The 25,199-nt window shown below is 37.3% G+C and overlaps 1 protein-coding gene across 1 annotated transcript in view; it reads right to left on the bottom strand.

Annotated features, from left to right (window-relative positions):
- Nucleotides 1-25,199, bottom strand: part of MGAT4A (alpha-1,3-mannosyl-glycoprotein 4-beta-N-acetylglucosaminyltransferase A) — a 78,523-nt gene that overhangs the window by 50,129 nt on the left and 3,195 nt on the right. The window contains exon 2 of the mRNA XM_074169021.1: nucleotides 24,591-24,905. Coding sequence (XP_074025122.1) covers nucleotides 24,591-24,684 — 94 coding nt within the window. The 5' untranslated portion in view covers nucleotides 24,685-24,905. The remainder of the gene's footprint in view (nucleotides 1-24,590; nucleotides 24,906-25,199) is intronic.

Consider the following 25,199-nt stretch of genomic DNA (forward strand, 5'->3'; position numbering starts at 1 on the left):
GGAAGCTGCACCAGACACTGATGCAAAGCAGGCATTGAGGGGGGTATGCCCCTCATCTTAGCCACAGACAGGGGCAACCTTTGAGTTCCCACTACTCAGCACTACAAGGCAATTCTGAGTCTTTTCTTGGAACAGAAGCCCACAGACCCCTTCTTTTAAGAAGCGTAATAGCCTAGGTTATGCCTTTTGAGAGCCCTCTCTGAATACATTGTTAGAATGAGTAGAATTTGACAATATTTCAGACATACTAATTTCAAACCCAAGTTTTCACTTATGGTATTGTCACCACCTGCAAGAACAAAAATTTTGATCAAAATCCTGCTAATGTACATACAGACATGTATTCTTTGAAAGGAGACCAAAAGGGAGAGGGAAACACCAAAACTCATTTGCTGATGTTGCGTATGCCCTTGCCACACAGCAAAGTAAGTATCTCTGGTCTCTGCATCTTTCCTTCTTCTTAGTGGTCATTTCCTTGAATCTCCTGCTCATCATCATTGCTTTCCTTCAGCCAATCTACAGATACGGACTGGAGCATCTTAAGTTATTTCAAACCTTGCAATCAATATTCCAATCACATAGCTGTCATGCATAGACATATCTTTTTTGCTATTTACCTATCAATTCCTAGCCTTTTAGTACTGCAATGGTAGGGAAGCAGAAGTTTTGCAAGCAATTTGAATCTCTTCCTGTTGCTACATTACAGTAACACATGAGGCAAAGGAATTAGTCAACCTTCCCTTGTTAATAATGCTGCATTTCCTCCAACTTCTTTCAATTTACATTTATTTTCTTTTTGGTAGTTGGGATGTACTGTTCTGATTATGTTTAGAACACATAATTAGCTAAAATGCCCTCTGTTTTGAAGACAGAAAAATAAAAACATAGTTCACTACCTTTTAAAAACATTTCCCTTGCCAGCCTTATTTTCCTTTTTTCATTAAAACCAAATGGTTATTGCTTTTGTGCCAACAAACCCAGAACACAAATGCTGGCCCACAATACAATGCTAGGCACACTACACACTGACAACTGAATCCAGACTGCTCTTTGAAACAGGACTTGGTGCTTTAGTCAGCAGTATTGAGAAAGCCAGGAAAATTTTCTGGAGTTTCTGGCATGAACGATGTTCTTACTTGCCAATGATAACCCAAAGAAATCAAAGATTGTTTGGAACCATGTCTACTAGTTACAGTAAGGTTACAAAACATTTTAACAGCTAAACAAATATAGAATTGTACTAGTGTAGAAGCCACACTCAAGTATGCGAGTGATATTTGCTCCCCAAAAATGAATGGGAGGTAGCAGCCTATATATATGTCTGTTAATTTCTGTCTAAACAGGGAAGAACAGGTGAGCCACCAAAGGGCGTGCAAGGTTTTATTGAGGGTTTCTATAGTGGTGGATAGGCTCAGAAGCAGCCTGGAGCACCAGGTCTCCCTTCCTATCTTGTACCATGAAGAAAGACAAGAGACAAACTTTGGTACTTCTGTTCTTCCTACTTGGAAAAGGCTAAATCTGTCTGTGGCAGAGTCTGCATTTCTCCTGGGAAAATGGCGAGAACCCTGTGGAACCTGTGGTTCAGACTTCAGCACCTGAGGGAGGATGAATTCAGGTCTTCCTCTCTCGACTTATATAAATTCTTGGCAGAGACTATTTCTCTTCCTACACTTACTACAAGATAGCACATCACTCACAGTACTCCGACAATTCTGGTGCTCTAAGGAACAGCAGAGGCCTAGAGGGAATAATTTACTTTGGAATACGCCAAAGAGTGGAGAACCGCAATAGTTCCCTGCCACCTCCACCTAGCAAACTCCATAATGCAAAATCAGAAATATCTTATTGTGAAACTCAGCTCGTAAACAGAGATTAAGATTCTTCTGCCTCCCTAGTTCAGGTAGGTAATACAAAAATGGGAACTACAGGAACCCTTGTAATTCTCAGCAAATTAAAACACTGTCATAAAATCACAAAAAAAAAATAGAGCTCAACTGAAAAGGCGGTTTTATCACATGAAGAAATGAAAACTGTGCTACCAATAAAAAATCCCTTACTGAGGAGATGACACTTTCAGAGGAGGTAGCTGTTACAACGCTTTTAATTTACAATATAATACAATACACCCAAAATTAAGAAGGTAATTACTTAATTTCTTTCTAAAGAAATTTTAAATTATGCATGTAGAAGCAAACTTTTATTTTCATAACTTATCATAGCAGCTTTTGAGCAAAGAACATAGGTTCCCAACTGTGGCACTGTAAAATTTTTCCCAGTAGAAGTATTACAAAGCAGTTCAGTCCTGAGGCTCCCAGTGAACAGTGCTGGTATTGCATTTATGATAGTTGAGGCCTCAAAAGCATTAATTCCTTTAAGAAATACTAGTTGATTGGTTCAAAGCAGTCAGCTTCTCACAGTTGCTTCAAACAGATGTCTAGGTTAAGGAAGCTGCTCTAAAAAGATAAGTAAAGTCTTGAAGCCCATCCTTCAAAAACGCATGACTAGTATTTTTTTGTTCAGTCACAGGATTTTTCAGCCAAGTAAAACTAGAAAATGCTAACATTACAAATATAATCATATTTTAAGTCAACTACCCTTCAGTATTTTTCTAGTTATTTACATAAAATGAAGTAAAAATAACATTCTTTGCAATAACCTAAGTCATTTAAAACATTTATATCTCTAACACCACCAGAGCTAGCACTTTTCATGTATTTGGAGATTAATGCATAATTTGGCCTTTTGGTACTTCTTTTATACTATGACTGCCTGTACTTTGAAACCAAGCAAATTAAATTTAAATTTCTAACTGTTATATCTTTGGCATACTTGCAGTACTTCAAAGCCTTGATCAACTGCTCAGATACTTATTACTTAAAAACAAACAAAAAACCACAACAGCAGCAACATCAAATTTCATCTCATAATGAAAGGCACTTGCAAAGGAGAAAATACTTCTTAGGCTCTTACAGTACCACCAATAGCAGTCACCACCTGTCCCAGACTTTAGAAGAGTAAGCATCTCTTAAGGCATCAGAAGTTTATAAATATTTTAATTTGATTTTTCAGAGCGCTTGACTCCTAAGTACTTGGGAATGAGCCTACAAGATTAAGGATCTATTTTTATTTAAGCTTTGACTTACCTCAAGTTCTGCATTTTCTCCCTATGCAATAATTTGAAAGCTATTCTTTTCATCAAAAAATCAGAACTTTTTGTGGAGCACGTTACTATATTACACAAAAAACCCATTTATGTTTTAAATTCCACTTCTTTCCTCACAGGGAGGAAGGAATGAAAACTTGCAAGCGACTGTAGAAGGTTCTCCAGAAATTCAAGGCAGTCTTTCTCAAATATGTATGTATGATGAAAGGCCAAAGCTGAATTATAGTTGAAACCAGCCAGTGCTGCATCTGACAACAAGAAGGGCTTTATTAAGTACATTAATAACAAAAGGAGGTCTAAGGAATACATTGGATGCTGAGCCAGGAGAGGTTTAGATTGGTCAGGCAGTTGGACTAGATCATCATTGTAGGTCCCTTTCAACTGAGATATTCTGTTCTATGACAGGCTGACTTGTAAGCATTGTATATATAAAAAAGTCAATAGCATAGGCAATATTTTCAAAACACGTTTGACCATTTCGTGTTTCATTGTTGAAAGGTTTCTCTAAAACTGAAAGAAATTGAATGATTTCTTGTCAAAAAGTATGAAAACACTTTTTTTCATAACTCTTACAGTAAAAAGAAAAATACTGAGCCTAAAACCATAAGGGAAAAAACAGTCACAGAGATCAGTGGTCACCATCATGAAAAAAAGTTTCTGTTTCTACAATAATATAAATGACCTTTCTTCTTATGCTGAAACCTAGAGCAATTTAAGAAATTAGAAGAAGGAATTCAGGCAGTAAGTTATTTGCCTTATACAGCTGTTGGAAGAACCCCAAAAATATCTGTTCTCTGAAAAATAAAACATCCCTCTAATAGCAGCTGTAGCCAATATCAAACATATTTGGTCTCCAATAATTTCAGCATACAGTCATATTTTTATTTAAGAATAATATGCTATTTTACATTGAAACGAGAAGGTGATGCTTTTCCATACTTCACTCTGGAAGCCAAAACGATCAAAGAAAAATAAATAGCCCTCATACTTCAAATGAAAATAATTTGTTAAGAAATTACTTGAAAACTAAAAACATTAATTCTTTGTAATTTTCTCTTAAACCCGAGTAGTTTCAGTGAAACTCCAGAAGTTAAAACCTAAATATTTTAGCTGGCTTGACGCTGCACACTTCTTGGAAAGTTAACACTATGTCAACTCACTCAGTAGTTTGTTTTCTCAATGTCTTTCCCCTTGTTGCAAGATGTTCTCCTAAATATGCAGAACCTAGAATTTAAACAATCTCACTTGAAAGTTGATGCAGTATTTTGAAAATTAAAAATTCAAATCAAACTGTGAAGGTTTTCAAGTTTTTGACCAGAGATGGAATCTCAACTCTCAGCCTACTCTTCCTTCTCTGGGTTATTTATGGTTCCCCCCACTAAACAACTGTTAAAAAACAAGTCATTCCAAAGAGACACCGTTAGCCTAAGTTACAAACTCAGTCCATTCTCCTTTTAGCCACAGACAGCCTTGATTACATTATTTGATTTTTGCTCCAAATTTAGACAGCTCATAAGCCAAGCTTTAAACCAGATGACAATTTCTTAAGCTCAACATGGCGCTTCTGAACATCTTAGAATACATCTAGTTTCTTAGGTTTGGGTCTTGTTCTAGTCTAATCTGTTTATGTACTTCAACCCATGATTTTTTAAGAGCAAAGAGCTTTCCCTTGGGATAAAAAAGGGCAGCAAAGGATCAAGAAAATATGCTGTAGTTTGAATTTACAAAAGCATTTTGTAGATAAATGCAGCTCAACTAAAATAGCAAAAGAAGTCTGAATTGTAGGTAAATTACCTGCACTGGCAAAACACCCACTGTATCGTAATTCCAAATGAAACACATACAGAACAACAAAATGGCAAAAATACTTTGGAAACACAACTAAAGCAATTCTATGGCTATTCAGGTTCAGTGTCATTAGAAGTCATCAACAGCTCCTAGGTTTTTGTTCACATTATAAAAGTAACAAAATGAAATTTTTTAATGTCCCAAGTCTGTCAGTGTTTAAGAGGCATTTGGGCAATGCCCTTAATAACGTGCTTTTTAACTTTTGGCTGGTGCTGAGTTGGTCAGGCACTTGGACTAGATGATCTTTGTAGGTCCCTTTCAATTGAAATAGTCTATTCTAATATGAAAACTATGTGAGGAAACTACTTTGGGTACACTTTTACATTGAGTACAGACATCTATAGAATCAACGAAATTCTGCTGCCTCTGACTATTCGAAAGTTCACCATAAACACCCACAAAGAAAACAGAGATGGGTCGGTATTGACAAAAGAACCTCTGCACCTAACCTTCAATCACAACACACTTTTGAAACCCTTAAAGATGTGCGTGTTGCCATTAATCTTAAAACACAGAAAATACACTTGAAGAAAATTCCTGATCAAGATACTGGTACTATTAAAGCAACAATCACCTGAAAATACTCAATTCACTATTTAGAAGTCTGAAGAACTACTTAGATCCACCAGTGGGATTGCAGGTGCAATTTAATATTGTTGAGAGCATGTAAGTACACAACAGTTTTGACCAAAGTTGTATATATGCTGATATATAATTCAGAAGATTTTATTTACATATCTTAGGCAACAGCAGAAGAGGGACACGTATTTAGATGATATGCATACGCATCCATCTTTGTTAACATTGCACCAGGGAAAGGACGTACAGGCCTTACAGAATCAGAGATGTCTCGTGACCCTCTAGAGATGCCTCTCTCAAGAAACGGACTAAATTGCAGAAAAAGGAAAAGGGCCAGAAGCTGTCTAAAAAGGGAAATCTGCATTTCTGGCAATCTCTGCAAAGTTTCTGACTCTATGTAGGCTGCAATGGCCATATTATGATAGTCTGTGACTTCAGTAAAAACCCTGCCACTCTCTACAAAATGAAAAAAAAAAAAAAAAAAGATCTGTGGCTGCTATGGGATATGCCCATCCTCCCACCCCGCTTTTTTTTTTTTGGGTGGTGGGGGTGTTGATGAAAACAGAATTGCCTGAAGACCCTTACAAACCCCAACAACATTTCAGCATTTCTCAGTCAGTACTGCCATTCTCCCTCAAGGAAAGTCTTTTACTGTCTGCTGAAAGAAGCACCACCTACAATAAAAAAAGCACTACGAAAGCTTTGCAACCTGGGTTTTATCTTATCAATCAAGCAGCTTCACAAATATGTTAAGTCACAGGCCATTTCCACAACTCAAAATAGAACATACTAAACTAAGATGACTGTATTTTAAAGAAAAAAAAAAAAAAGCAAGCTATGATTTACCCAGGGGCTCTACGGTGGTACAGTTGGTTCCCTCCAAAGGCAGATACATTAGACAACAAGATCAGAAAAAGCTTTGTGACCTTCCCATATCAACAGCAGGCAGTTGAGTCTTCCTTCAAACCGCAAATCAACTAAATACCTGAAGTGATGGATCTGCCACACAGAGAAAAAGGTAACCAGCCACAGACTTGGCACTCATGAAAGACAGCAAGACAAGTACAGAGAGCTTAGCTTTACCACATTGCAGGCCTGATTTATATCTCCTGCTCTTATCCAACTGAACTCTTGGAACCTCTCACCCTCTTTGTATGTTAAACAGAAACAGAAAGAATTGACTGCTGTCTGACGCACAGAGAAAAACTCTGGTTGGCAACAAAGCATTGCACACAAATATTCAATTAATAAAACGGGTAAGAGCAGGAACAGATACCTGATGTGGCAGGCCCTTTCCTCTATCCAAGAGAATATTCAAATCATTATTCAAATGAACAGCTTCTCACTGCCAACAGTACTAAATTCATCGATGCAATAGTTAAGTTTATGGCCCATCCTAGTGACAACCCTTTCAGTTTTCTTCTTCCAACCCCAGGGTTCCCTCCTTTAGACTCTCACTCAAAACCAACACAGCCTGCACCTTCTCAAAAAAAAAAAAAAGGGTGGGGGGCACTTCAGCTGAAGGTTCCACAGCAAATGTCTCATTTTTGTGCATACTCTGTTAAAGAGTTATTAAAATGCCATTAAATAAACATTTGAATCTGTGAGAATACACTGTAGTAAGTGCTAATTCAGGCACTTTTGTGATTAGTTATTACACAACTCGTTTACTCCCATTATAAAAACCCCACAGTATTTACCATCATGCCATAGGTCAGAGACAGTTACAAGCTTCATGTATTAATTCATTACACTTGCATCAAGGATGTTGATCAATTTACAGGTTGATACAAAATAGAGGTGTTAATGGACAGAGATCTTCCACACTGAGATACAGAATCAGGGGATGTGGCAAGAGCATGTTACTCTTCAATAAATTAGGGATTTGTCAACATGACAGCCAATTCAACCTAGCATAGCTTTTACAAGATGTTTCTTTGTTCAGCTACATAAGGTAAAAAAATAAGTTTGGCACTTCCCCTCAAATCATTTCAGATGCTTTATGTGATCCATGAAATCATGGTATCAAGTACATCAGTATCCAGTAAGCCATGACAGTACCTGCACTGACCTGCACTTCACTCCCACAGAGATGTACACAACATGTATTTTTTAGACCATGCTTGATCCATAATACCCAAGGACCTTAATCTACCACATTTCTAGTATCATCTGATCAAAGTCATCTTTGTCCTTCAAACACAGATATGCTTTTAAATTAAAACCCTGCTATGCTAATGTGGCAAACTAAAGTATTTCCAATGTCAGTCAAAAAAAAACAAAACAAAAAAAAACACAAAAAGACTGAATTCCTCTAGTAAATCAAAAGGAATCCTTACTACAGTAGTACTTCAGTAATTTTCAACTTCATCTTAAATCTGACACTTTCTTTGACAAAGGCTAGATTTCTTATTTTGCATGGGTTTTGCAAAATATAACTGTAAATACAATTACCTGATAATGTGATACAAAATCCTGCTCTCACTGCACTGTACAATCATCCAGCACCCACATAAAGATGCACAGACAAGAAATACATAGTGGCCTTTGCTGAGGAAATACAAACATTGCTTCCATTGCCCTGTGGAAGTGACTCCCGAGCTCAGAAGATATTCAGAAGGCCCAAATCAAGCACTGCATTCTCAGATGTCTGACTTGAGAGGCGAGCAGAGGAATTGTCAAACCAATCACACAGGCATGGCCAAAAAGCTCTGTCCACACTAGAGAGATATCAAAGATGCTCCAGAATCCACCTGTGACATCTAGGCTTATAAAAACAGCAAAACATTGTAACAAACTGAGGTAATTTTGTCAAAGTGTCAAAACCTGTACATAGGCACAAATCATATTTATAACCAGCAATGTTAAACAGTGAAGAGTAAAGAAGATCTTAACAAAATTTGTCCCACAAAATTAAATCTCAAGTGTACTTACAAATCCGACCATGATTTTGTCTCAAAATTGCCCAAAAACTGATATATGGTGTCCTTGAAATGTTACAACATATTAACATGGATGACTACTCCCCATAAGTTAATTAGCTCCTTGCTCTTAAGTGAAATTAAAACCTTTTATAAGCAAGTTATGATGAGTTATAAAATCTGAAGCAGAAAAGTAATCAACCATGCAAATACAGAATAAAGCAGTATACTGCAAATGCTAACAACAGACATGCTATAAATAAAAGCTCTTAAGAAAACTGCTCAAGGTCAATTTTTATCAGTCTTCTTTGAGCACTTGATCCTGTGGGCCTTTTTTGTTACAGAGTTTGTAGCTATGCCTATTCATAAAGCTATTTTATTATTCTGAAGGGATTAGAGAATACACAATTGTTTTATAAGTATATTATTCTATGGAATTAAAGACAGTGAGGTATTTATATGCGAAAAAACCATCCTACTAATCATGACAAAACATCTTCTGCTTCATGAAACAAACAAAAAAGGTCTTGTATCAGGATTTAGAAAAACAAGTGGCCAAGTCATTCTTTTATCCTTAACCTTGTTACTCAAATTGACAGGTCACTTCAGCAATTCGGTATTTCAATCTACCAAAACAATCTGACAGAATTACTGTTTATTGCCCTTGTTTTCCACATAGAAATATACCTATTAGGACTAGAAATATTTTTAAATATGCTTATTTCAGGTAGCTTTCACTGGGAAGAACAGCTTGAGTCAAGGTTCTGCAGGTTTTCCTAAATTTATTTTTAAAAAATAACCCAAGAATTATAATTTTTTTATTTTTCATTGCAACTTGTTCACATTTTGCACTTCAAGGATCTGTATAAACAAATACTGTTTTTTGTTCTCTCCAATTCTAATGCACTAGCACAAGTCTGAGTGTTTGCTTTGAAACTTTCAGGACCTGATCCAATCTCAGTCCAGATACTTTTCTTTAAACATTCTTTTGCAGCAGGAGCTGAAGCTGTTTTCACTAAATTTTTTTAAAGCAATCTGAATATGATCCTTTGTAATATCAAGTAATACAACCTTCCTATTTTGAAATGTAAATTTCAGAATCAATTTACTTGTAAACAATCTTTTGAAAAAAGTAAACTCCCCTGCTTTCTCAGAGATTCCACATATACAAAGCAGAAAAATGAAAGTACAAACCAGATCAGACTCTGAGAACCGACTTCCTCCTCCATTTTTTATCTTTAATATAAATACACTAAAAATGCTGCACCTTACCAATCCAAAAGGAAGCATGTAGTACTACATTGTGCAGGCTTGGTTTGTTCAGTTTGTGTTTGGTCGGGGTTTTTTTGGGTTTTGTGTTTTTTGGTTTGGTTCCCCCCCAAAAAAGCTACAGAATAAAACATTTTCCTAGAGGAAAAACAACCCTAAGCAATCAGAAAGTCAAAGAAGCCAAACTAGAGCTGTGACAACTAATGAATCATTTACTTAAGGAGTATTTTAATAGCTGGATAGAGCAGCCAGGAACAGTTTAAAATGTCTCCAGATGCAATTGCTCACCTTTGCCACAGTATACAAATTGTTCAATACAGAAACGTCACAATTTAGAAAATTTCCTATACAGTTATAAAACCCACTATCACACCACTCTCAAATCTCCACTGATGAGGGCTGACAGAGGGTCTGAATGTTCCTTTGGACACAAGGAATAAAAAGAATAATACATCAGAAAATCCAGACACCCACGACTAAGGAGGTCAAGTCAACAGAAGCATATGGTGTTCTGTCTGTGCATTGGCTTCAGACAATAAGGATAATTAAACACATGATTTGTTTGAGAAGAGTTATTGGCAACACTTGAGCTGAAGGTCGTCTTTAAAAAAAAAAAACAAACAAAAGAACAGCAAGCTACAGTGATGGAAAAAAAATAATAAAGAAATCTCACATTTGCAATTTCTTTGTCCTGATCTGACTGTTCACTAACATTCACACTTTTTTGCCTAGGACACAACACTACCCAGGACTCTATGGATGAATGTAGTCCTCAGGGGTTTTTAGTTTCCAGCTATTTGGTTTTTATTTTATTGCCAGTGCTAAGAAGCACTGTCAACTCTGCTGGAATTTCTTCTTTAAAGGGAAAGTGATATAAAAAGGTCACTGAAATCATATGCTAAATCAGTTCCACAATAAGCAATCATCATTTAACACATCTCTAGCCCTGAATAGAAACACTAAGGAATAAATAAAAGCTTCATAGATTCCATTCCCAAAAAGCAAAGCTGCACAAGGAAAATTATTGCAACTTCTCTTGTAGACATACATAGCACAAAGAGTTCAATTTAAGAAATTAAGAAAAAAAGAGCTCAGCTGAGTATGTAATCCACTGAATTCATGTAATTTGGTCATCGACTCTTTACAGTGTCAGAAAAAATTACCTTCAAACAACCTTCACCAAAACCCTCCACTTGGATATTTCCTACTTGCCTTGCACAAGACTCAAAGCATACAACAGTGAAAAGAAACTAGGAAATGGTCAACAGTAACATCACAGTATTACTTCAAAAACAGGAACACAATTTCCAGTGACAGATTGTACAAAGATCATTATGTCACAATTATTTTTTCGAACTAACTGCCAATTAAAAAGCCACACTACAACTCTGCCTAAGATCTTATGCAGAAGATCTACCGCTCAAGCAAGCATGAAGCTCCAGTTTAGGCAAGCATTACCATCATAGCACTGAAACACACTTTATTTTTAAGATTCAGGAAAGGTCGGTATCTAGCCTGCATATTCTTGGCAATACTGAAGAACTAAAGCACATTAGCTGGAAGAAAGCATTCCCATTGCATTTTTTTATCATATTAAAATAAAACAATCCATTGTACATTTCTGCAGGAATGCCTGCATTAAGTATACATATTGCATCCATTTATTGTATTTGTTTCCTCATTTAGTTTATATGTGTTTGTATATAGTTTATTGCTACCTATAAACAAGAATATCTTCTTAAAACTACATAATAGTTAATTATGTTCATTTCTAGCAAGACATATGAAATAAGCTGTAACCACTTATGCTGATCCTAGCAGACTGTGGCTTCCTAATGTAACTATCAGCATCTGTGTGGTATCATAATTTCAGTATTAAAAATACCAAAATCTAACCCTGGTAAAACACAATTCTTTCGAACCTGTTTAAGGAGAACAAGAGGCAACCCCTTCACCTGAAATACTCATGGATTTGCTGACAGTGTAAACAAATGTAATTACCCTTTAGGTAATTCAACCCCTTACAGTCAGTTTGACTACAAGTCGTCTGTGAGATCTCATGCTTCTCCTCAGATCTCAATCAGACAGTATTTTCAGCCACTTTCTACAAACAAGCACATATACCTGTATTAAGATATCAAATCAAAATATTCATACTATCTAGTGGTCTCAAATTTCTGAAGGGTTTTTACTTTTTTTTAAAATGAAAATATTTCCCTGCATACCACCTTTTCATAAGCAACTGAATTTCTAATTCAATTTACTAAAATAGTGTTCTCTGCTGTAACAGAATTCATGAAAATAGGGTCTTTGATTATCTTTGTTATTGATTTGAGAAGTTAAAACCAGAAAAGAGAAAGAGAAAACAAGTTTCCATAAAGCTCACAGTAAAAACATTTTTGTTGAAAGTGTTTATTATCCAAACAAGGGTGCACAAACAGTAAAACAACTTTCCAAATCAATTTGATTCAAGCTTCACAATTCAAGCTTCAAGCTTCCTCTAATCCTGTCACTCACATCTTGCACATAACCACTCATCAAGTGAGCCTGTATTCTACACTTCATCCATATCTTTTACAGATCTGATGCCCCCACATCAACTTCTTGCTTAAAAAGCTACAGTTATAGCTATATTTTAAGATTAAAGAGATAAGGCTTTAGCCAAAGGTTGCACATATTATTCCTTGTATTCATGATGTGCACACACAAGAAAATTCAAAAAACTAACTGATCTGAAATGAACTTACTTTTTTCCCTTCTCAAGCTCTTGCTACACCAGTAAACTGTGTTGCTGATGTAACACAATGTTAACTAACAGCTGGAATCAAAGCCAGCCAGTGTCTCCCATAGTGCCCAGTGTTGAGGGATCTCATGATTCAAAGGATAAAATAAAAAATCTTGGTTAAAAATTGAGAATAAGGTGCAAGTTTAGTTCTTTTCATTCTGGAAACACCCAAAAGTCTTACATAATAGCCATAATTCAGAGAATATTGATGATAGACTTTAATACTAGTTAGGAAGAACATTATAATACACACAGATAGGTCTGCATTTGAGAAAAAAAAACAACCAACAACCCACAGAATCAGGTACAGCTTGGAGATGACCATCATGCTAATCAATACGCAATTGTGAGCACTACTGTATCTCAAGCTTGTAATTATGGCATTATGCCAATTCACCTCTAGCTGGACACCTGAAACTCATTTAACCTCAACTCTAGCATGGTCTCTATGTATCATATTTGCTTTATCATCATCTCCCAGACAACTTTTATATGAATAAAAAGAAAATTACTTAAAGGGTTAAAAAATCAAGGAGGGGAAGAGGATGAACAGATATATTTGTTTATGTCATATGCAAATGATAGAACAAATAACATACTTTAAGAGATCAGAATTTAAATCATGGTAAATGAAGCCATAAACAGGAAAAGAATGGTCTAGAAGCAGCAACAAACATGTTTTCACAACGTTAGAGAAGGCACTACTTGGTTTCGAGTTAGACTTGACTAAGGCCACTGGAAGACATCACACAGTATAAGAAGCCAAAATATTTTTTGTTGGTGACAAGTACAGAGTCTCCAAAATACTCAAGTGCAGAAAATTAGTATTTTGGTTTAACTCTCCCAAATCACCATGTTAGGAAAATAATTAAAAATATGTAATTATTACACTACTCTTTCTCAATATTATTGAACATTAGTTTGTGATGCTACAATGCCACAGGGATATGTGGTTCCATTTGTATTTCAAATGGGTTAAAGCTTCTGAGTAGAATTAAAAATTTCATATTGATCTCCTGTAAAAAGGAAGCAAAGAGTTTATGGAAGAATTAGCACAGCATAGGAGTTATTCCCACAGAAGAAGATGCTCAAGAAACATCATGTGGCTATAAACCACATCTTAATAAAGATGAATTGAAATAAAGTATATTTTGATTTTCCCTTACAGGAAAGACTTTGGTTTTTGCTGAAGATTTGTTCAAAAAACTGTTTTCATTACAAAAATTGTATGTAAAATTCCATTTTTAATTTTGAAAGATCAAAATTGATACAGCCATAGGATAGACGATAGGATTATGTCATTATACTGCAGTATATAAATCAATCTGCTATAAAGCATTTTTTGAGAATGAAGGGTAGAGTCAACTGCGTCAGCCACCAACTCTTCAGTTACACTTGAATAGCACCAATGGCAACACCTCCTTTAGCTTCACAGATTTCCACATTCCATTTCTGTTTTAAAAATGCATCTGTAACATCTCAATAAAAAACATAGCAAAGTAGCCATAAATGCCTTTTTTGTTCCATGGCACATTTAATGATGACAGTAAACATGTACAAACAGTAAGTAAGAGGCACCACAAGATCGGATACAGATAAAAGCAAACAGCTTAAGCACAGATTCTTGCCAGACCCAGAAGGCTATTCTCCAGTAATTCAATAAAGGACCAAGTACAAAAACACACCCACAAACACCATCACAAGCAGTTTGTTCTACTAAACCAGCAGTATCATGAATAATCAAAATCTAATATATACAATTTATGTGTAAATGTCTGCTTCGGTTTTAAATAAAACAGCTCTCTCACCTGGCACTCTGGTAATTTTGTACGCCTAAAGAGAGACAAGATTCTGGGGTGGGGAAGGAACACCCAAACCCTTACATAGATACTGCATCCACACAAGTTTCACAGATTTGTTTTCCTACAGCTGTTTCCACCCCTTCTCACTTACAAGGACTTTCATCCCAGTGGCTCCAGCTCTTCCCCAAGACTCCCATCCACAGCCCAGCACCCTCCACTCCTCTGCCACTGTAAGCCCAGACAGCAGAACCAGTGTTTGACCCTTGACACAAAACTCCTCACGCCGTCCCCCATGCATGTCTTTCCATACACATATTTCTTCCATGCATTAACAGCATTTGCCTTCAACCACTAGCTAGGCAAAAGACAGCAATGCTGCAGCTCGGAGCTCTGCACCCATTGTGTGGTCAGCAGGAATATGAGCAGTGACTGCCCAGGAAGCAATGGCCAACATGACTGCTAAGCTCCAGCCCTTCCCTCCATGGGGCCAAGTGGAGGCTCTGTCCCTGTCCTAACAGCCAGTTTCCTCCAAACTTAAAGGAATGTTACAGAAATACAGTGTTACTGACAACACCAAATTTGATCGAAGTGAGGAGGACAGACCAAAAAAAAATAAAAAATTACAAAGGAGTGACAGAAGGAAAAAGAGGATACAGCAGCATGTCGTAAGGCAAAAGAAGCTGCAGTGACATTTCAGCTTTTGAAAAAAGTTAACCACAGCCATCCTACGTTCATTATCTGTGTCAGTTTATTGATATGACTGCACCAGAGAATAACTTAAAGCCATTGGTACTGAATATATGAACATACTGTGAATGTCCTAGCATCAGGTTTTTTCCTGCATGACTACAAACTCTCAACTTCACCCAATTCAAATCTTTGATCGCTGCAATCTACGTGTAGCTAAAATACCACAAAACCCAATGCAACTCATCTCTGGAGCCCCAAAAAACAAGAGAAAAAGAAGTCTTCCATTCAGTTATAACTCATTCCAAGTTAAAAACTTTATCAAACTAAGTTAAATACAGTTAGATTTAAAGCAATGTATTACAAATACAGGGCAACGCATTAGTCTCTTTTTCAGTGTCTCCATATAATATAAAATTGCACATTTATTGTATACAGTTGCTTTCTCAGTAACGTAGTGTGGAGGAGGAGAACAAGGGAAAATGAACTCTGACCTAAAAAGGTCATCTCTACCTACAAATATGTCTGTCCCATTTACATCAGAAGAGAAAACAGTTATTCTACCACATGGGAGTTTCAAGAAAGGTCTCCCCTATTTCTATCTAGAGGCTCCCTGATCAACAGATACATTTATGCAAAGCAAAAATTTTTAACCCTGACACTTTCACGCACGCACACTCTTCAACACGTGCAGCTCTATACATCCTCCAGAATGTGACTCGCAGCACATATGCCAACCAACTGGGCAGTAACTGAGTGGGTGATCTGTCTCAGATATCCCAAAGGCATGTGGACTATTGTGCAATTGCTCACCAACTACTTATCACAAATATGCACTTACATAAAACTTCCCAAAGGTGTCACTTACTGTGCACACTTAAACAATCTCTGTGTACACAATTAGGATTTCTGGTCATGCAGTAACCTGGTCAGCAACAGGATGACTGTGCATCCACCCATGCAGAGTTAACAGGCTCTGCATTTGAAGGATTTCCATCCAGGCACAATTTTCATGAAGAAAAAGAAGTCATGTCCAGGAAAACCCAGGTGTATATACCCTAGATCTTCTCCTGGAATTACCATATTGTATGCTTACATGCTGTTGAACATTCAGGGCTCAGATTTTGAGAGTTAAGATGCTATATATTCTCAGACAGATTAACTCAGCTACAGACATATGTGGCAAGGAAAGAAAGCACACAGGAAAGTAGAACCATGACACAGAAAGAAAAAATAACCACTCAGTTCTTAGAACCTGAAAGCTCCTGAAAACTTTAACATGATGTGTTTCTACCATAAAATTGTCAGTAACTCTGTTGATTTCTGTATATGTAAATCAAGCCGCTCTTACTTTACACTATTCTTTTCCCTCTCCTCAGAAACCAATAAAAGATACACACCAGGAACTACAGCAAGAATAGCTAGCTTCCTAAATTAAAATTAGATTAGTAACAGTAGATCCACAGCCAAATGTTTAACATTTTAATACATTAGAAGAAAATTAATCTATCAAAAGATAACAGGTCAGAAGAATGCTACCACCTCACAATTAACAAGGCTATTCTAAGAGCTGAAACTTTTACAAATTCTTACTAGCTTAGGCACAAAATTCAAGCACTGCAGAATTTTGATTATTGTTTCCATACATGCTAGTGGGTTGAGGTGCTGAGGTTGGGGTTTTTAATGTGACTTGACAACTGTTGAAAAAGCTCTGCTGCTGAGAACATATTCTTTCTAACTTGTCCTCTTTGCAAACAACTTGGGATCAAAGCTTCACAATGCTTGCACTTCACAGCAAATTAACAACAACCTTGTAAGTCAAATGTGATGGGATCACATTTCTTGTACGCAAATCTTTCTGCGACAGTACCTCTACAGCTTGTCTCTAGGGGTGCGCAACTAAGTACAAGGGCTGTTTATTTGCACAACTACTTTACTAGTGATTTGTAACGGAAAAAAGATTTAGTTCAGCCCATTTCTGAACTGTCTGAGAAAACGTACATATTCACAGTGCTGATATATAAGACCACAACATATCTGTGGGCTACAATATCAACATTTATGCATGGTAAGCATAGGAAACTTTAAAATCATTTTTGAGCATAAGATAGTAAAATTAAATACTGCTGCAAGCTGAAACAGGTTTTTCTGTTGTTTACTGTTAGATAGATGGGTGGCACATATGTGGGAAGCATCCGCAGGAATAGACAGAAAGCTGCATGAAAGCCAAGGAGACAACCAGAAAAGCAGCTGGAAGCACAGCTCTAAAAGACTGTCTGGAGTAATTGCTTTTTAGGCAGAGATTATCTGGAATAAAGCCTTGCACTGCGAGTGAGGAAACCACTTTCTATTCACTTTCTGCCATGTTCAGGAAAACAAAACATTATAAACAAAACTAAACTGTAGACTTACCAGTATCTCATCCTAAAAAGAAACAACTTAGAGAATTTTAATCCTCAAGATTGTATCAATAATGGGAAAAGCTTTTTTTGTTATTGAGGCAGCAAATAAAGTCATGACGTCAACTACCTGGACTAATGTGAAGCGTTTGACACTGTCCCGCATGACATCCTGGTCTAAAAATTGGAAACTCATGGATTCGATGAATGGACCACTCGGTGGATAAGGAACTGGCTGAATGGCCGCACTCAAAGGGTTGTGGTCAATGGTTCAATGTCCAAGTGGTGGCCAGTGATGAGTGGTGTTCCGCAGGGGTCAGTACTGGGACCAGTGCTGTTCAACTTCTTTGTCAGAGACATGGACAGTGGGGATAGAGTGCACCCTCAGCAAGTTTGCTGACGACACCAAGCTCGGTGGTGCGGTTGACACGCTGGAGGGAAGGGATGCCATGCAGAGGGACCTGGACAGGCTTGAGAGATGGGCTCGTGCAAATCACATGAAGTTCAACCAGGCCAAGTGCAGGGTCCTGCACCTGGGACGTGGCAATCCCAGGCACAAATACAGGTTGGGCAGAGAATGGCTGAAGAGCAGACCTGAGGAGGACTTGGGAGTGCTTGTGGATGAGAAGCTCAACATGACCTGGCAATGTGTACTGGCAGCCCAGAAAGCCAACCACATCCTGGGCTGCATCAAGAGAAGTGTGGCCAGCAGGTCAAGGGAGGTGATTCTGCCCCTCTACTCTGCACTCGTGAGACTCCACCTGGAATACTGTGTCCAGCTTTGGAGTCCTCAAAACAGGATGGACATGCACCTGTTGGAACGGGTCCAGCAGAGGGCCACGAAGATGATCAGAGGGATGGAGCACCTCTCCTATGAAGACAGGCTGAGAGAGCTGGGGTTGTTCAGCCTGGAGAAGAGAAGGCTCCGGGGAGACCTTATAGCAGCCTTCCAATATCTGAAGGGAGCCTACAGGAAAGCTGGAGAGGGACTCTGTCAGGAGATGTAGTGACAGGACAAGGGGTAATGGTTTTAAATTGGAAGAGGGGTGATTTGGATTAGATATTAGGAAGAAATTCTTTACTGTGAGGGTGGTGAGGCACTGGAACAAGTTGCCCAGAAAAGCTGTGGATGCCCCATCCCTGGAAGTATTTAAGGCCAGGCTGGATGGGGCTTTGAGCATCCTGGTCTAGTGGGAGGTGTCCCTGCCCATGGCAGGGGGGCTGGAACTTGATGATCTTCAAGGTCCCTTCCAACTCTAACCATTCTATGATTCTGATTGTAACTACTCTAATGAAGACAGTTACTAGCTAGCAAGAAGTTAATTACACACTGGCTTACAATCCATTGCAAAGGTTTCTTAGTAGGCACATCTCTTATAGTAGGGTATGAGCAGCTGTGTCAGATGCAACTTTCTTTCCCAGGTTGGCTAAATTATTCACATGATAGTCTGCACAGGAGCAACAACCAGCATTTTGGAGGATTCATGCAAGCATAGAAGACAGGCTGAAGTATTAAGAGAAGCCACACAGAGCCAACGTATTGCCTTTCCCCAGCTCTGAGGACTGGGCCACAATCAAGATCAGTACCTCAAGATGTTGGCTGAGTCTGGTCACATTAAACGCTCTGGTAGCAACCAAATTTTAGAATCCCGTAAATTGTCATGCTAACCTAGCTAGCAGGTTACAAAAAAAGCAAGGGAATAAGGAGTGCTGCAAAAGCCTCTTCGATTGTGATTCTTTCCACTGCAGCTCACCAAAATCACTGGCGTCAGAGAAGTTCTGCTGGAACAGGCACAAGACAGACAAAGATACTGCAGACCTAAACACTGCCCACCTGAACAGCTGGCATATATACATATTCTGCTCAATTCACCTGGGACAGCATTTTCACTACCTGCACAGGACCCTCAGTAACCATTCCAATCCTACATTCTTGATTGGCTTTATTGAAATTCAACTCCTATTTTTAATATCAATAAGTTATACAATTCTTCCGTTTTGGAAACCAAGCTTGAAGTGTATTTTAGCTAAAGGCCAGAGTATTGTTAATGTGCTGGTGTTAAAAAGAAAAAGGAAACTCCTATTTCCTTTGATTTTAGCTCCTGGAAGATCTGCAACAGAATTTCCAAAAGGAAACCAATGCTTCCCTTCTATTTAGCAGAAAAGAAAAAAAAGACCTCTTTTCTCCAAACAAACTGGCATAAATTGTTACATGCACTTTTTACTTTAGCATCCCATCCCTTTCCCTGCCTCCACTCTTTCCAGTTTGTAGTCCATTTAACTGTTTTGGTTGGTCAGTCCCAATTCACATCAGTGGGAAATCAGCACATAACTCTGAAAATCAGAACATGCAGACTGTAATCAGCATTTACTCAAATAACACCTTCTCTTAGGCTCAAAGCATAAAGTAAGGTGGGTTATGGTTGCAAAATAGCAACATGTATCTCTCAGATTTCAGATCTATTTTTAAAGAGACTATTTGCATAACCACCACCAAGCAAAAAAAAATAAAAATAAAAAAATATATATCCTGTCCTCCTTGCCCTGTTTCCTCCATGGTTCTGTAGGAGTCTTCTCCCTCTAGGAATTAATATTCCTGGTTCTCACTCCAAAATTTTCCACTGTTGGCTGAGGGTTTTTGTTTTAGTCTCAGATAGGTTTTCTTTGCTTGCTGTTAAGTTTAGATTTTTCAGCACTTATGATGATTGTGTCTGAGAAACAGTGCAGTAATTCTAATTTTATGGAAAAAGTCAGAGGAGAAAGAAGACAACAGTTTTATTATACAGCTCAGGCCATTTTCTCTCCAAATGAGAAAAAATGTCATGCTTAAGTCATGATGGTTGGAGCTACTGTTTTAAGTATGAATGAATATTCAGCAAACTAGAAAGCTAGTTAAATATCTCAAAAGTCCTCCTGGGGGTCTTCCCCTGTGAATTTAAATCAGTACACCAAAATAAGCCATCCTCATACAGTGAGGAGGTCCTACAGTTATGACCACACCCTTGGATGAACTGAAAAACAGAAGCTTTTTCAACTAATTCTTCATCCTTAAAGAAGAACATGTTTTACATGGTGAAAAGATGACATACACTACTAATTTCAGATTGCTCTGAAACTGCATAGTTTAGGCATTCCTGAAGGGTTAAGTTGCATCAGAGTTTCACAATACATATTCCATACACGTCCTCACCACTTCAAGTAGACAAATGCCTTCTAGAAGTGACACAATACACTGCCAACTACTGTCTTTCACCAAGAACAGAGAACACATACTTAAAACAAAAAACTGCTCTGCAGTTTTTGGGGTGGGTTTTGGGTTTTTTTGTTGTTTTGGTTTGTTTTTTTGTTTTTTTTTTTAAATCAAAGGCGATAGGATAGAATTGGAATTTAACATGGGAAGCAAGTGATGAGGTTGATGAATGCTTCGCTGAGGAATGTCATCCTACCGCACCTGCCCTAATTCAGTAAAGTTATTTACCTTCCTTCCCAATTTGCATGCTAACGACAGGCATCAGGAAGTTTGGCGACTGAAGAAGATGAGGTTCTTGAGCACTATGGAGTATAATGCTCTTCCTGGAACATTATGTACTCAGACCACTAGTCACATTGAAGATCAAAGCATCAAGATTATGCTCTCTACATATCAACAACAGCTTTGATGTAATTTTTGTGACTGGTGTAATAGCTATGCAGTACTGTTTTGTACTGGTTAGATCTTCTTAAGAGCAGTGCCTTTAGGATAAAAAAAAAAACAACTAACCCACTCCATTTCTGTAGCTCACAAATGAGGTGGTGAAGACCTGTGATGCTGAGCAGGTCAGTAGTACCAGAAAACATGTTTCAGTCAAAAGAGATGGTGTTAAGCATAAAGTTATCACTTGTATAAGAGCTCAGTCCTAGGAAGAATTCAAGGACATCTTACAGTGAACTAACTGTGAATGTGAAGTGACTGCAGATCCTTTAAAAGTGGTCCATCTGTGCACCAAAGTAATCAGCGTTTTGGTAAGATTTGATTTCCACCTTTTAATTAATTCATGCTAACCATAGCACATTTTTAACTCCTAGAAAGCAGTCTTACAACTCTTCTTCATTAATCCCACAAGAGAGGTCTTTCCCAGGTGTATTCAGGGCTTGTACTGCTTCCTTATAACTCCAGTGCTTCTAGACATTGCATGGGGTCCAGAAAGCGACAAAGATCTTAGCCTGATTTTCAACAACCAGAGGTATTTCATTCAAACTTCTTTAAACACAGTTAACTTTAAAAGCAAAACTGTGTAATTGGCCATTTCTTCCAAAGAGCAATATCTGCCCCATAAAAGGTTATTTACATAATCAGACCACTGGGTAAGCTAAAGCCATGCTGTGACGGCACTTAAGACAGTATTTCCTTCAACTTGTGACAGCTTCTCAGGATACCCTTAAAGTTTGTAAAGCACCATTCTGCAGAGACAAATTTTTGCGCTTTAAACTAGCACTAAAGCCTGCATCACTTTGAAGTGCCTAAATCCTGTCCTGCATAAACCAGGACTAGGTATATTTACTAGAGGAAGATATGATCTACAAAAATATCACAACATTCCAGTCTTATTGCTCTTCTACAAACAGTTCTGCACTTTAAGTAACAGTTATCCAAGATCTTAGTTCCTCAATTAAAATTAATCACTCGAAAACTGGATTAGGGTTGCTAGGAACAAGGCACTAGGCTTCTGCTTTTAAAAAGCAAAATTTGTTTTAGTTATCACTGAGAAGCTAACATTTGGGGGGTTTGCTTTTTCTTTTAAAAATTGTAAATAGTATTTTCTTTCCAAGCATAGATTTAGTTTGTTGCCCAAAGACTGACAAACATCTACAAGAATCTAGTACATCATATAAACATAATGAATAACAAAAGATGATCAGAGTATGTGACACCCAATATCCTTTCAGTGAATGGGAACAGCAAGCACTGTATTTGCTTCTGATTGAGCCACTCACAAATTTGTAATGAAAATGTTATCAGTTAAGATACCATCCCACAAGGTTTACTAAGTAAACACAAAATTATATCAAGCTGGAAAAAAAATTCTTAATAAACGTATATCATTAGTTTCTGAACCTTTTATATTGGTACAGAAACATCTCTGATTGAAAACATGGTACTAAGCGAACTCAAATCTGTTTTGGTTTTATACAACTTATGTTTAGCATTTTATTAATTTGTACAAGTTAAAAAGTAAAATTTTAAAAAATAATATCCCGTGTATAAATTTCTCTTGAAACAACACCTCCAGAACAAGTTATCTAGACTATAGTTTCATAACCATGATTTACGATTAACACATTAGTGATGTCTTGTTACACTGATTTTTATTTAACAAATTACCATCTTCATGCTCAACAGCAAGATCTGGAAGAAGATAAATGCAGAGCTTTTACAGCAACATTAAGAAAGCATTGATTCTAAGCGTTCAGATGGAAAAAGTATAAAAAATAGAGCAGTCTGACCAACAAAAGCCTAAATTGTAACCAAATGCCATATATATTAGTTCTCTCCAAATAGCAGATTTTTGTTAGTTTCTTTTAATGCAGACTTTTCTTTGTGCTACACTTTGACAAAAGAGAACAAGACTTGTAAATCATGTCAAGTAAGAAAGAAAAGAAGCATGAGAAAGAATTTCATAGATACACACCTTTGCTGAAGTGAAAGCAAAATTCTTATGAGATTCTTCAGCAAGAAATGAATCAGTAACATAAATGTAACTAGAGAATGTGGTATTAGTCAAAATGAAGAAAATACTACTTACAGTGTTATTCAGATATCCTTTTCTTGTCAGTATTTGGCACATCTATGTTTTTGTTGTCCAATTAAAAGATCTATATATTACCACAGCCTTGAGAACCTGACATTTTTCCTGCTGTTTACATTGAGAAGGCTAGCCTACCAACCAACTGCTACAGCAGAGATAACACCACAAAGCATCTGCTTCTCCTATAAGTGCCCAATGGGGAAAAAAAAAATTCAATATGCCACAGAACTCATCTGCTTCTTTTATACTTAAATAAGGGTTACAAGTTGGCTCTGCTACAACAGACAGTATTCCTGGAAAACTTCTGCTTCCTCTTATTGGACCTGAGGCGCAACTGAAGATAATATTGTCAGCAGAACAGTCAGAACAAACCATGCAGCAATCTTACTTAAGATACAATATGTGTTTTTAAATTACTTGATCTCTGAAGGACATAGTCTACTATTTTTCAAGAGATCAAATGTTTATAAAGAAAAAAAAAAAACAACAAACAAACCCAAAAACCTTTCTTCTTCTAGAAACTATTCCTGAACAAGTTTGCTTTACTGAAGGACAAAACCGAAACATCTTACTTGCAGTAAACAGTCCTGACCATCAGAAAAACTGAATTTTCCAAGGTTCATATGGAGTGCAATAAGATCAAAGATAAATAAAAAGGTAAAACTCTATTACACATAGCAGTTACTTGATTATTTCTTTAGATTGCTTATGTTATGATAATAGATGCATTTCTCATTATCTGGTCAATCTACTCATATTACTTTATTTCTTATATCATACTCTGACAAAACATATTTTACATTTCATTCAAAGACAGCAAGACAAGTCTTTCAATGATGTTGATTGGCAGTTTGCCACTGCCATCACTGAATCATCAGGGAAGACAGGAAGCAGCACCAAAAATAACATTCTCCAGCCAGGTCCATTGGCCATATGTTACAAGGGGTGAAAGGGGAAGAAAAAAAAAAAAAAAAAAAAAAAAAACAGGAAAACAACAACAAAGAAGCAGAGGCCATATGTTTTCCCAACAACTATAAACCAGGAAAAAAAAAAAAAAACAAAACCAAAGCACAACTATTCAGCCTGGACCAACCCCTTCCTCCAACAGCAGCATTTAGGTTTTTTCAGGTACATTTTTTTTCTTTTTAAATCAGGATCACTCTAAGTTAATTTTCCTGAACCTACTAGCAAGTGTTTATTCATCACCAAGGCAATACCTTCTGGAGCAGAGCTAGTCAACAAGCAATTTACAGAGTGCTAACATATAGCAGCAATGCACATGACTGTACTATTCATTCCTCTGCCATACAACCACATGAAGGTCAATTTGGTTTTGTAGCCTTTTACTTACCTTTCCCATTTTGCCATGCAGTATACCAGGACAAACTGAGGAAAGTAGTGATGAAAACTAACACGGTGGCCACAGTTCCATTTCGGAGCCTCATCTCATTTCAGCATCACACTTGTTTATGTTCTATTAGCGATGAGGACCTATCTGTTGGGCTTGCTACAATGAAGTCAGCTGAAGTCCACCAGCAGCAGCTGGCCAGTAGCAACACAAAATGTAGCTCTCACATATCAGAGGTATCATAAATCAATCCATTCCAAACTGTTGCAAGCTTTCTTATAGTTCTCATAAATTAAACTTCTCTTTATTCTTCTAGTCCTGTTTAAAGGAAACAAAATTTTAACAGATTATGCCAAAAATATTTACACGAGTCCCCCACGTACCAAAACACAGTAAAGAAATACTCCTATATGCTCATTAGCGTGGCTTACATGGACATCCCTTGCACTGCCTCAGTCTAGGCTCAGAGAATAGAACTTGTTAGATTAATTTGTCCTTTTTCTGTTAAAACCACTCATATCTGGAGGAGCTGTATATCACATGAACTTTGTCATTAAACGACAAACATACACATCACCAACATTACAGTTTTTTCCTAAACTCAAGGCAAGA

The sequence above is a fragment of the Numenius arquata genome, chromosome 1 (genome assembly GCF_964106895.1).
Source record: "Numenius arquata chromosome 1, bNumArq3.hap1.1, whole genome shotgun sequence".
NCBI lineage: Eukaryota > Metazoa > Chordata > Aves > Charadriiformes > Scolopacidae > Numenius > Numenius arquata.